The sequence below is a fragment of the Haliotis rufescens genome, unplaced genomic scaffold (assembly GCF_023055435.1).
Source record: "Haliotis rufescens isolate VD_foot unplaced genomic scaffold, xgHalRufe1.0.p SCAF_26, whole genome shotgun sequence".
In the NCBI taxonomy this organism is placed as follows: domain Eukaryota; kingdom Metazoa; phylum Mollusca; class Gastropoda; order Lepetellida; family Haliotidae; genus Haliotis; species Haliotis rufescens.
In genome coordinates this window covers 4144948-4159400 of record NW_025963957.1, presented here as the reverse complement: position 1 = coordinate 4159400, position 14453 = coordinate 4144948, and the positions used below count along the sequence as shown (strand labels likewise).

General features: G+C 39.3%; 1 protein-coding gene across 3 annotated transcripts in view; it reads left to right on the top strand.

Annotated features, from left to right (window-relative positions):
- LOC124147337 (excitatory amino acid transporter 2-like) overlaps positions 1-8387 on the top strand; it is a 94897-nt gene extending 86510 nt beyond the window's left edge. For all 3 annotated transcript variants that reach the window (XM_046518016.2, XM_048402455.1, XM_046518017.2), the window contains 3 exons: positions 21-215; positions 1657-1791; positions 3761-8387. In XM_046518016.2, coding sequence (XP_046373972.1) covers positions 21-215; positions 1657-1791; positions 3761-3959 — 529 coding nt within the window. In that variant the 3' untranslated portion in view covers positions 3960-8387. The remainder of the gene's footprint in view (positions 1-20; positions 216-1656; positions 1792-3760) is intronic.
- Positions 8388-14453: the final 6066 nt, after the last annotated feature.

The window sequence follows — 14453 nt, the reverse complement described above, 5'->3', positions numbered from 1 at the left end:
CATCTTATTACCTTTGTCAGCTCTGCAACACTGCCTGTGACATTCCGATGTCTGGAAGAAAATTTGAACATTGACCGACGTGTGACGAGATTTGTCCTGCCTATCGGCTCCACCATCAACATGGATGGCACGGCGCTGTACGAAGCTGTGGCACCGATCTTCATTGCACAGATGAATGGCATTGACCTCAACTTTGGCAAGATCATCACTATCAGGTAATGAAATTAGGCGTGTTTCTTTATACGACTGCGACGTCATATCATTTGCATCAATGGGCAGTGTAAGGTCTTATATCTAGTGGAAGCGCTTCATTTTCTTTACGGGTGCCCACGTCTTGTTGGCTCATGAGGTATCCGTGGAACACACTTTCATACCATGCCAGATGTGGGTGAGGTATTACGACATCTTTTGAGAATATTTGTAACCATACTCATTATAAGCTTTTATTTGTGTTTCCATAAATTCATATCAACAACTCGCTCAAAACGTTTTATGTACAAGCCTGGACTAATGCTGGTCTTATTGTGCCAGCCCACTGAGATACCATGCTGCAGTTTAACATGGATACCCCACTCAGACACAGTATGCTGACTCTGAGCCGACCAGTCCTTGTTTTTGCCCACTGAGATACCATGCTGCAGTTTAACATGAATACCCCACTCAGACACAGTATACTGACTCCGAGCCGACCAGTCCTTGTTTTAGCCCACTGAGATACCATGCCGCAGTTTAACATGGATACCCCACTCAGACACAGTATGCTGACTCCGAGCCGACCAGTCCTTGTTTTTGCCAACTGAGATACCATGCTGCAGTTTAACATGAATACCCCACTCAGACACAGTATACTGACTCCGAGCCGACCAGTCCTTGTTTTTGCCCACTGAGATACCATGCTGCAGTTTAACATGGATAACCCACTCAGACACAGTATGCTGACTCTGAGCTGACCAGTCCTTGTTTTTGCCCACTGAGATACGATGCCGCAGTTTAATATGGATACCCCACTCAGACACAGTATGCTGACTCTGAGCTGACCAGTCCTTGTTTTTGCCCACTGAGATACCATGCTGCAGTTTAACATGGATACCCCACTCAGACACTGTATGCTGACTCTGAGCTGACCAGTCCTTGTTTTTTGCCCCCTGAGATACCATGCTGCAGTTTAACATGGATACCCCACTCAGACACAGTATACTGACTCTGAGCCGACCACTACATTTTTATCCCATTTATGCCAAGGTAGCAACAAGTACCACCTATTAAAATGTTTTGGTATGATGCTGGAGAATAACTGTCTCCATTATTCAACGAAACAGATTCTATTGGGAGTAAGAGGCAAAAATAGTTGTGAAAATTAAAGGAATGGGTCACTGAAAATGAATGAGGCCACCAAGTGTTTGCAAGAAGCATGTTCTGCCCTGCAGGGAGCTTCCTCCACTCACGCAGTCTGCATAAATCCAATGATTGACATCATGATGGGATAGGATGACATGCATCAACCAAGTCGGCGAGACTGACCACCCGATTCCGTTAGTCGCCTCTTACGACAAGCATGGGTTGCTGAAGACCAATTCTAACCAGGATCCTCACGGGTCTCATACAGCCTGATATTTAACACTTTTTTGTATGTGACACAGATGTATTTTGTTTCAGTCTGACAGCAACATGTGCCAGTATTGGCGCTGCCGCCATCCCTAGTGCTGGTCTGGTTACCATGGTGATGGTGTTGACATCTGTTGGGCTTCCTGCTGACGATGTCAGTATTATTCTGGCTGTTGATTGGTTCTTGTAAGTATTGTTATTATCAGTAGGAAAAATAAACATGTTGTTAGTGAAACTGTGCATTATTGAAGTGAGTGAGTGAGTTAACGCCGCTTTTAACAGAATTCCAGTTATATCACGGTGTCAGCTTAATTTGGGAGGAAAGCCTGAAGTGATGCAGGTCTAAGACATTTACCACTACGGTGAAACTCACAAGCACGGGTACGGTGCTGCCAACCTAGAAACATAATCGGGGCGAACTGAGATTGGAACCCACCATCATAGACAATGTCTCAGACATTTACCTCTTTGGTGAAACCCACAAACACGGGTATGGTGCTGACAAACCTAGACACAAGATCAGGGTAAACCGGGATTAGAACCCACATTCATAGGTTTCTAGCATGACCAAGGGACGCAACTCTGCACAGCGAATTGCAGCACCTAAGACGACTGGGCCACCCGTGCCCCGGTGCATTATAGAAATGATGTTCAGTTTGCAAGCATGCTTCTCAGGATGTTGACTCTTGATTCTGGACTTTTGATTTATCTGGATCTCAAATATGAACCAAATTTTCAGTCACAAAAGTCGTTATGTTAATTTAACAAACTGAAACTAAATAATCTGAAATTTTCTTCAACTTCGATTTTTGACTGAAAGGACCAAATGTAATTGATGCTCTATAACCATTAACAAGCAGAATGTAAGGCACTCTCAAGCCATTTCCATCAATATGCTACCATATAGGCCAGGGACGAGGCAAATGTACTACCCGGGTACTGCTGTAGGTATCAAGACTTGGGTACAAAATGTCCGATTGGGAATTGTTTTACTGAGAAATACACCATGTAACGATCTGGTCAGACAGACACTGAAGTTGACTGAAGCTTTTTCTTTATTCAAAACTATAAAAGTAAAAAATCAGAAGGAATGCGATTATTAGTGACTTTTAGTGTAACAAAGGGAGTTGTGGTTACTTTTTGTCATAAAACAATATCTCACATGACTAACCACTGGGGTCCAGGTAGTCCTGGAGGTACCTGGTCCTACTCAGTACCGATTTGTAGTCAGGCCACTGATGGAGATCCCATCCTTGAATCAGGCCACTGATTGACTAGATCTAGTCTTGGAGGCTGGGTCCCATGTAGAGAAACTGTATCTAGTCTTGGATACTGGCCGTCTCTGGAGAGAGTAGATCTAGTCTTGGATACTGGTTCTGGCCTAAGTAACATTGAGCTACTTCTTTAACAACACCTTTAAAATCTTCTGATGTAGGCTTTGTGATTCCAGTGGAATATTGTTGACCGTGGTATTAGACAATATTCACTCACTGTCACTACTGCTCTGTTTGTCTTGAAGTGTGTTAATTCCTGTGGGTGAGGGACATTTGCCCCAGGATAATACTGATAATATCATCATTGTGGGGGTACATGGTCCTGTGTACAGCACACAGGTCATGCTCAGGTCAAGTTAAGCGACATTGGTTGCAGGGAGTAGTTAGATGGGAGACTGCATTTTGCAACTTGACTCCTGAGAGTTTCTAGGGCTTTGGTCCTGCCACGCTGAAGCACATTTAGCACACACGTGTGATGTCTCATGTCCCCTGAGGCAAGTGACTTTTGTTCGAAATATACCTCTGTGAATGGGTACCCGGTAGGATGAAATGGAATTGTGACAGTTAACCTTCTAGTGCCTCACAGACAGATTGGGTTGTATACTCCCCAAGGAGCTGAGAGCACAGGAATCCATTGGCTTGGGTGATAATGGAGCCCTATGAGCATGCTTTTGGGTGTGGACTTGATACATGACAAATATGTATGTTGTTGTTGTTGTTATCATCATTATTATTATCATCATCATTATGATTATCATTATCATGAAGCCTATTTCTGGTGTCCACCGCCGTGATATAGCTGGAATATTGCTAAAAGCGACGTAAAACCATACTCACTCACTATTATCATTATCATCATTATTATTATTATCTGTTTGCAGGGACAGAATCAGGACATCTGTGAACGTGTTGGGTGACAGTTTTGGTGCTGGAGTCATCGCACATCTGTCCCGCCATGAGCTGTCCGAGGACCGCCATGCACCGCTGGACGACAATGTTGAGATGAAGGATGCAGATGACTGGGCGAATCAAGCCAATGGGGAAGTCCCGCCCGAGGAGGCCAAGATGATGGACGGCTGAATCATGTGTCCGAACAACAGGCATCACTTCACAGCTCCATTAGAATTGCCTTAGTCACAATACTTTTCTATGGTTTAGAAATATATGTGATGGTTTCGATTACATGGATTTCAAACTGATATGGATAGTAGAAAAATGATTTTTTTAAAGTGTCTTATTTAGAAAATGAGATGAGTGCTTGTGTAACAAGTAGTATTTAAGTATTTGGTAATATGTATATATTAGGTCAGCTAATTAATCGAAATCACACATGTATTTCACTCCACCTAATCCTTATCAGTTAATGATCGACATATTTTGAAGTACCTGGTCTCCTCCAGCACATGGGCGTCCCAGTTTCACATGCAGTACAGACAGACCTGGTGTTGAAAACCGGCTTCCATTAGTGAGATCTAGTCCTTGGGACAAGCCCCACATGGACTGACTAGATCTAGTCTTGGATGCTGGCTGGTTGAAGAGAGACTAGATCTAGTCTTTGAGTCAGGCCACTGATGCACTAGTCAGGCCACTGATGGATAGACCAGATCTAGTCCTGGAGGCTGGCTGTCTGTAGAGAGACTAGATCTAGTCTAGATTTCATGAAATCTTGAAAGATTTTTTGGGGCAAGATGGTGCTAACGGCAGTATGTATATTCCTGCATAATTCATGTCACATTCATTCTCCACCCAAGTTCAGCCTGATTTACAAACATACCACAACGAATGTATGACAGATGATATCCCACAGGAAATAGTTCTTGCCTCAACACTGGTGCATTGTGGTTCCCTGAACTTGCCTCTGAGTGAGACCAGGATGTGCTTCTCCCGGCATGTGTAGTTTCCAGTGCTGTAGATCAGGAATCCTACCTTCCATGCAGTGATGGAGGGACATTTGTGTGTACATATTTCCTCATCTTCTCGAGTCCTGTTTCCACCCTTGCCACACCAAGCCCACTTTCCTGCGCTAAATATGAAAGGACTATCGCACATATCAATAGTCCAATCAGAGAACGTTTCACAAAATCAACATCCACGACTGGTACACCTTCATATAGAAGTGATTTACCGATGCCTGTCTTTGTTGACACGTCTTTTTCATCACAGAACCACCCCCCAACAATTGCCTGTGTTTTTTTTGTCAGGGATGAAATCGTGAATGCTTTCGTTATATGACCTACTAGGTCATCGCCTATGGTAGTCGCCATCTTTGTGAAGCTATAAGAGATCAGCGATCTGATTGGATAGCGCGTTTTCATTACAAGGGGCACAACTCGTGATCTACGCGAGGTGGCGCCATGGTCGAGCCAATTAAAGTGGTCTTGATGTGGCAAGGGTAGAAACTAGGCTTTGATATAGGCTAGTGGGCATGCTTTCCCCGGGAACAGGACATTTCCTGTGTGTATGTAGAACAGGAAATGTCCTGTGTGTATGTAGAACAGGACATTTCCTGTGTGTATGTAGAACAGGACATTTCCTGTGTGTATGTAGAACAGGAAATGTCCTGTGTGTATGTAGAACAGCACATGTCCTGTGTGTATGTAGAACAGGACATTTCCTGTGTGTATGTAGAACAGGACATGTCCTGTGTGTATGTAGAACAGGACATTTCCTGTGTGTATGTAGAACAGCTGCTACTCACTTACCTGCTATTTGCTGAGAATGTAAAATTTGCAGTTACAGCAAGGACATTATTATTTAGTTCTGATTATTATGTATGCCAGACTGATTTATTTTCTTTTGTTTTTTGCCCAACAAGCCTACCATGAATAATAAGTATTAAAATGAATAAATAAATGAAATATGTTTGATTGAAACTATATATTTGTTCAAATATGTTTGGTTGCATTTTGATCGAAACGTTTTTTCTCAATATTCTTATATGAAATTAACAACAAATCAATGTAAATAACATTTTTTTAATTTGCCTCTTGCTGCTTTGAATATTGAATAAAATAATTCATTAAACAAGAACTTCATTTAGCCTGGCTTTAGACTGAACATGTATACAATTCGGGTGTGTTTTGTTGATATTAAACTTTTTATCCAGTTTTGTAAATATGGGTGAATAAGATTTCTTACTAATTTGATTGCCTTTGTTAAGAAAGTATATATGTTTTGTTTGTTAACAATTTCAACATCTGTTCCACATTTAATTTGTTATCATTGTCACTCAAATTTGCTATATCTCAAATATCTGTATCAACAGTGTACATGTCACATGACAACAGTGTACATGTCATGTGACAACTTATATGACATGTGACAACAGTGTACATGTCATGTGACAACTTATATGACATGTGACAACAGTGTACATGTCATGTGACAACTTACATGTCACCTGACAACCGTTCATGTCATAACAACGATGCAGGGGTGGGAAAATCAGTCTGATGTAAGGGCCATTATATTTGTATGACTTTTCATCTTAGGTTATTGGACATGTACACAGATTGGATCAGTAGATTAAGTCATCAATCAAAACAAGTAATTTGTATGAGATTATTCATTGGTTTTGCGTAGTGTTGAAACAGGATATATTATACATAATGTGTCAGACCTGAACCGTTTTCTTTTAATCATGTTGTCACAAATGTGAATTTGTCTTGCATTGTGATCATGTGAAATCAATGTATGAGTCATGTGACATCAATGTACACATCATGTGACAATAGTATATGTGTCGTGTTGTAGAACTAGAGTATGTGGTCTTCTCAAATCCAACACCCTTTTTTTACTTATCTGCAGTATAACTTAGGCAGGTGCTTGTTGATTGTTTAGTTTATAGATTGACCAGAGTTTCACAAAGAAAATATATTAAGTGTTTGTCTTCTTCCTGCTGAGAATTTAAATGATGAAAAAAGCTTGGACAAGCACCCTAAGAGTGGTTTCTTTCATGCCCTTTTTTTTCCTTTTATATTTATGAGCATTCTTTAGAAATCACTAAATTATTGACCCATGGAACCAAAATCTGTCAACTATACAACTCACAACCTTATTTTGTAGCATGAAATTGATTGTGAATTACAGAGGAGGATTTTCTCTCAAGTTATAATGTTCTTATGTAGGACGTAGTGCAAATATTTCTTAGGTGTACAATATTTTCTTGCATTTATTTCTGTGATCTTGAAGACTTGGGAATTAAACCTGAATCATTCGAACTAAATTGACTCATTTGTGTGCCCAAGGTGTTCTTTCCAGCTAAAAAAATCTACATAATGTGTCAGACCTGAACCGTTTTCTTTTAATCATGTTGTCACAAATGTGAATTTGTCTTGCATTGTGATCATGTGAAATCAATGTATGAGTCATGTGACATCAATGTACACATCATGTGACAATAGTATATGTGTCGTGTTGTAGAACTAGAGTATGTGGTCTTCTCAAATCCAACACCCTTTTTTTACTTATCTGCAGTATTACTTAGGCAGGTGCTTGTTGATTGTTTAGTTTATAGATTGACCAGAGTTTCACAAAGAAAATATATTAAGTGTTTGTCTTCTTCCTGCTGAGAATTTAAATGATGAAAAAAGCTTGGACAAGCACCCTAAGAGTGGTTTCTTTCATGCCCTTTTTTTTCCTTTTATATTTATGAGCATTCTTTAGAAATCACTAAATTATTGACCCATGGAACCAAAATCTGTCAACTATACAACTCACAACCTTATTTTGTAGCATGAAATTGATTGTGAATTACAGAGGAGGATTTTCTCTCAAGTTATAATGTTCTTATGTAGGACGTAGTGCAAATATTTCTTAGGTGTACAATATTTTCTTGCATTTATTTCTGTGATCTTGAAGACTTGGGAATTAAACCTGAATCATTCGAACTAAATTGACTCATTTGTGTGCCCAAGGTGTTCTTTCCAGCTAAAAAAATCTCAGGAATAAAAACATAATAAGTAAAGTACAGCGGAATTTCTTTTGTTTTTAACTCAAATGTTTTAACAGACTTAGTGATTTTATTTCTCCTGGCTACAACACATGGCTTGGCTTGGTCATGTCACCATAATACCGTATTCGAGGTAATAAGCGCCCAGGCGCTCTCAAAATTAGAAATAGGGGGCTCTTATTAGAATATTATTTTGATGGAAAAAAAACAGTTGAAAGATAAATTTCGTGGTTTATGTTGACGGTCTGAACTGTTTATATATGACAGATATATTTTTCCAGAATTGACTTGCCCAAAATTAAGGGTGCATATAACACACGAGTGCGTATTATACACGAATAAATAAGTCGTGTACATTGACCAATCGGAAGGGATGCTAATTGGGATTGTTCACTTGCCAATATATTAGCAAATATCGCCGTGGGCGCTTATTAGAGCGGGGCGCTTATTACGCCGAATACGGTATGTCTATAGATGTTGTGATGGGCACAATATGACTCTTGTGTGTTTTCCTGTCTACACCATCCTTTCAATGAAATAAATTTAGATTAAAATGACATTTTTTGTTTTTTTATTATTGACCTTGTAAAACAGAATCTTCGTGGGAATGAGGATGTCAACACTGTTGATTGGTTGAACACTAGTTTGAACAGTATTTCAGTTATGTCATGGGTGTCAGTATGATGTGGGAGGAAAGTCAGAAGTGTTGCACATCTGAAACATTTACCACTATGGTTCTGATGAAGCTAGAAACAAAATCTTTGCAAATTTAGGATTTCAAATGATCGATCAGAGGTTTCTACCCCTTAAGAGTCTCCAATTAACTCTGCACTGTGAATTGGCCTTTAGACTCTGCTGCAATTGACTTGACTTTGCATGTGTTTGTGATGGTGCCTACGGAAATGCCTACTGAACTAGCAATAGTCAGTCATACCCTAGATTGTCTGAATCATTTTAGATGTGGCAGGCCTCAAAGGACAGAGGTCGTCTTCAAGGCTCTGCTTGTCAGGCTTAAACTCTTGTGCCCACCTCTATACCTCTATGCCTATATATACTTTGTAAGTTGTCTTAAATCACACCATGTCACTTGATTTCGAAAAGAACGTTAAGCAGTCATACATGTTAAATATGGCCATAACCTTTCTGTACCAGACACATTCCTCTAAAGGTCACTTCACATTTTTATGGACAGAATAACTAAATGAGAAAACTGTTCAGAGAAAACACTGAGAGGGTGCGTTGAGAGAAGGGAAGGCTATAGTCAGCAAAGCATGCCACATATTGAAATATTAAGCCCTGTCAAGCAAAGTGAGTGGGTGAGGGAGTACTTTTAACAATATTCCAGTTATATCACGGCGTGTCAGCTTAATTGGGGAGAAAAGTTCCGAAGTGATGCAGGTCTCAGACGTTTATCACTTCGGTGAAACCCACGAGTACGGGTATGGTGTTGACAAACCTAGAAACACAATCGGTGCGAAAACCCGGATTCGAAGCCAGAATCATTGGTTTCTGGCGTGCCAAGGGACGCAACTCTGACCAAGCAAAGACGCGGACATAAAATATATCACCAGGCGTTATAGAGGTAGGCTGGGTTTGATTCAAGTTATTAAAACTTGCCGCGTGTGTCTGCTATCTCCAACTTTTTATGTTTAACAGTTGACAAGATTATTAGTCCTGAAGTACACTTTTAGATTGAAGAAGATCTGATAACCAGACACCTTATTTTTCATCTGCTAATGTTCTAAATGGTGGTGGTGATGGTGGGTTGCGCTTGAATTACTCAAGTTGTGATATATTTTCAAGATACACGAATACGAAACGAAAATTGACAAATAGCAAACCGTAGCCCTCCTTTTCCAAAAGGGTTTATCGACGCTTTATGAGAGATATAATGTAGAGCCGATCGCCTATCCATTGTTTTAGTAACCCCGGAGTCGAGTTATGTTATTTTCTATTTCACAAAATCTGAAACCGAGTGTAACGAAACTGAATGCGACAAATTCAAACTAAATCCCATATGAGTCATTCTAAGGACAAAGTGTTCTCGATGGGTAAACATGCCCTGTTTCGTCGACAGTGCCTTATGGCCATGCATGTTTATATAATGAAGCAGTGACAAATGTTTATACAAGGATAAACATAACTCCTTTCTAAAGTTTAGTTCCGATATATTTACTTCACTAACTAACCAATACAAATATGTACACACACGCATTGCCTGACCACTATATGCACCAACGCTCACTATATGTCAATATATGCATTAACACGTACTATCTGACCAATATATGCATCAACGCTCACTATCTACCAATAAATGCATGTAGAAGTCTTCACAAAAAACAAAACGTGTTTAAACACGCAGGACCAGAATAGACCAGTGATTGACATCATGAGCATCGGTCCCCGTAATTGGGATAAGTAGACACAAGCAATCAACCAATCCATTTAGTCTGTTGTTACGACAAGCACATGTTGCTGGGGACCTATTCTTACCCACTCAGGGACGTATTTACAAGCTTTAATAGAGTTCTATACACCTATCAAACATACAAGCTTATAGAGCCCTATACACTATCGTACATACAAGCTTATAGAGCTCTATACACTATCGTACATACAAGCTTATAGAGTTTTATACACTATCGTACATACAAGCTTATAGAACTCTATACACTATCGTACATACAAGCTTATAGAGCTCTATACACTATCAAACATACAAGTTTATAGAGCTCTATACACTATCGTACATACAAGCTTATAGAGTTCTATACACTATCGTACATACAAGCTTAAAGAACTCTATACACTATCGTACATACAAGCTTATAGAGCTCTATACACTATCGTACATACAATCTTATAGAACTCTATACACTATCGTACATACAAGCTTATAGAACTCTATACACTATCGTACATACAAGTTTATAGAGCTCTATACACTATCGTACATACAAGCTTATAGAGCTCTATACACTATCGTACATACAAGCTTATAGAGCTCTATACACTATCGTACATACAAGCTTATAGAGCTCTATACACTATCGTACATACAAGCTTATAGAGTTCTTTACACCCATGGGGTGGTCGGGGAGCCTAGTGGTTAAAGCGTTCGCTCGTCACGCCGAAGACCCGGGTTCGATTCCCGACATGGGTACAATGTGTGAAGCCCATTTCTGGTGTCCCCCTCCGTGATATTGCTGGAATACTGCTAAAAGTGGATTAGAATGTCCTCTTCAAGATCCGTACGCCAGCAACAGATATTTTACGCCCGTTTCCTAAGGTTCATGGAAAGTATGTTCGAAACGTAAAAATGTTGATAAATGTTGTTTTAAGGTTCAAAATCGATTTATAAGTAAGATAAAACATTTCCCCCCGGGTTGTTATGATATTTAAAACCCTTTCCCTCAGAAAATCCATGGGGGCAAGCCCCTCGGGATGCGGGTTTTAAATATCATCACAACCATCGGACGTGTTTTATCATATACATACAAGCTTATAGAGCTCTATACACTATCGTACATACAAGCTTATAGAGCTCTATACACTATCGTCCATACAAGCTTATAGAGCTCTATACACTATCGTACATACAAGCTTATAGAGCTCCATACACTATCGTACATACAAGCTTATAGAGCTCTATACACTATCGTACATACAAGCTTATAGAGCTCTATACTCTATCGTACATACAAGCTTATAGAGCTCTTGACACTATCGTACATACAAGCTTTTAGAGATCTATACACTATCGTCCATACAAGCTTATAGAGCTCTATACACTATCGTACATACAAGCTTATAGAGCTCCATACACTATCGTACATACAAGCTTATAGAGCTCTATACACTATCGTACATACAAGCTTATAGAGCTCTATACACTATCGTACATACAAGCTTATAGAGCTCTATACACTAGCGTACATACAAGCTTATTGAGCTATATATACCTATCGTATATACAAGCTTATAGAGCTCTATACACCTATCGTACATACAAGCTTATAGAACTCTATACACTCTCATACATACAAGCTTATAGAGCTCTATACACTATCGTATATACAAGCTGATAGAGCTCTATACACTATCGTACATACAAGCTTATAGAGTTCTATACACTATCGTTCATACAAGCTTACAGAGCTATATACATCTATCGTACATACAAGCTTACAGAGCTCTATACATCTATCGTGCATACAAGCTTACAGAGCCCTATACACTATCGTACATACAAGCTTTTAGAGATCTATACACTATCGTACATACAAGCTTATAGAGCTCTATACACTATCGTACATACAAGCTTATAGAGTTCTATACACTATCGTACATACAAGCTTATAGAGCTCTATACACTATCGTACATACAAGCTTATATAACTCTATACACTATCGTACATACAAGTTTATAGAGCTCTATACACTATCGTACATACAAGCTTATAGAGTTCTATACACTATCGTACATACAAGTTTATAGAGCTCTATACACTATCGTACATACAAGCTTATAGAGCTCTATACACTATCGTGCATACAAGCTTATAGAGCTCTATACACTATCGTACATACAAGCTTATAGAGCTCTATACACTATCAAACATACAAGTTTATAGAGCTCTATACACTATCGTACATACAAGCTTATAGAGTTCTTTACACCCATGGGGTGGTCGGGGAGCCTAGTGGTTAAAGCGTTCGCTCGTCACACCGAAGACCCGGGTTCGATTCCCGACATGGGTACAATGTGTGAAGCCCATTTCTGGTGTCCCCCTCCGTGATATTGCTGGAATATTGCTAAAAGTGGTTTAGAATGTCCTCTTCAAGATCCGTACGCCAGCAACAGATATTTTACGCCCGTTTCCTAAGGTTCATGGAAAGTATGTTCGAAACGTTAAAATGTTGATAAATGTTGTTTTAAGGTTCAAAATCGATTTATAAGTAAGATAAAACATTTTCCCCCGGGTTGTTATGATATTTAAAACCCTTTCCCTCAGAAAATCCATGGGGGCAAGCCCCTCGGGATGCGGGTTTTAAATATCATCACAACCATCGGACGTGTTTTATCATATACATACAAGCTTATAGAGTTCTATACACTATCGTACATACAAGCTTATAGAGTTCTATACACTATCGTACATACAAGCTTATAGAGCTCTATACACTATCGTACATACAGGCTTATAGAACTCTATACACTATCGTACATACAAGTTTATAGAGCTCTATACTCTATCGTACATACAAGCTTATAGAGTTCTATACACTATCGTACATACAAGCTTATAGAGCTCTATACACTATCGTACATACAAGCTTATAGAGTTCTATACACTATCGTACATACAGGCTTATAGAACTCTATACACTATCGTACATACAAGTTTATAGAGCTCTATACTCTATCGTACATACAATCTTATAGAGCTCTATACACTATCGTACATACAAGCTTATAGAGTTCTATACACTATCGTACATACAAGCTTATAGAGCTCTATACACTGTCGTACATACAAGCTTATAGAGTTCTATACACTATCGTACATACAAGCTTATAGAGCTCTATACACTATCGTACATACAAGCTTATAGAGCTCTATACACTATCGTACATACAAGTTTATAGAGCTCTATACTCTATCGTACATACAAGCTTATAGAGCTCTATACACTATCGTACATACAAGCTTATAGAGTTCTATACACTATCGTACATACAAGCTTATAGAGCTCTATACACTATCGTACATACAAGCTTATAGAGTTCTATACACTATCGTACATACAAGCTTATAGAGCTCTATACTCTATCGTACATACAGTATGGCATTATCTTCATTTCTGTTAAACAGACCTCAAATTGCACAATCCTTGGAAGAAGCTAATCGAATCGTATTTGCCTGAACATCAAGGAACGTTCCTTAGTTATAAGCCTCTATGCCGCCGGTACTTGACATTGAACCACATTTCTCTTTCTACAACCAGCGACACCTGGGATGAAGTTAGACTTTTTCCTTTAAGACCTCGTCCATGCATGGAGGTTTTCCTCGTTAGGTGACGTTTGGACTTTGTGTTTCAAACGTCCAATGTTCTAAAATTTAAGTCACGATTGAAATGTTTTCGCCATGATCGACCCCATAACCCCCCGATCAGCTCGTGCACCATGACCCCACGGAACTGATTGAAAAGAGGTGCTTCATTAGAGGGTGCCACGTTGAGCATGTACACTTCCTGACAGATATATTTTACGAGCGTTTCTTAAAACTGCTTCAATGCACTTCTGTACAGGGGGTCAACTCGACGCTCAGACATTTTGTAGCACACCTGGCTATTGATGCAAGTACCGATACTGCCATAGAGCACACACATGTAACCCAGAAGGTGAAACATATTGGAATTTGCATCTGGTACATGACACATATGAGTTTAAATACATATGTTATATAAAAATAGGAAACAAACATATCATGAAAATAAAACTAGTAGTATGTGTTCACAACAATGACTTCTGAAAAACAACGTTATTATTTACAAGGAACAAAAGGTATTAAGCTGACACAATCATAGTGGTATACATGATAAATGTTTAAATGTTT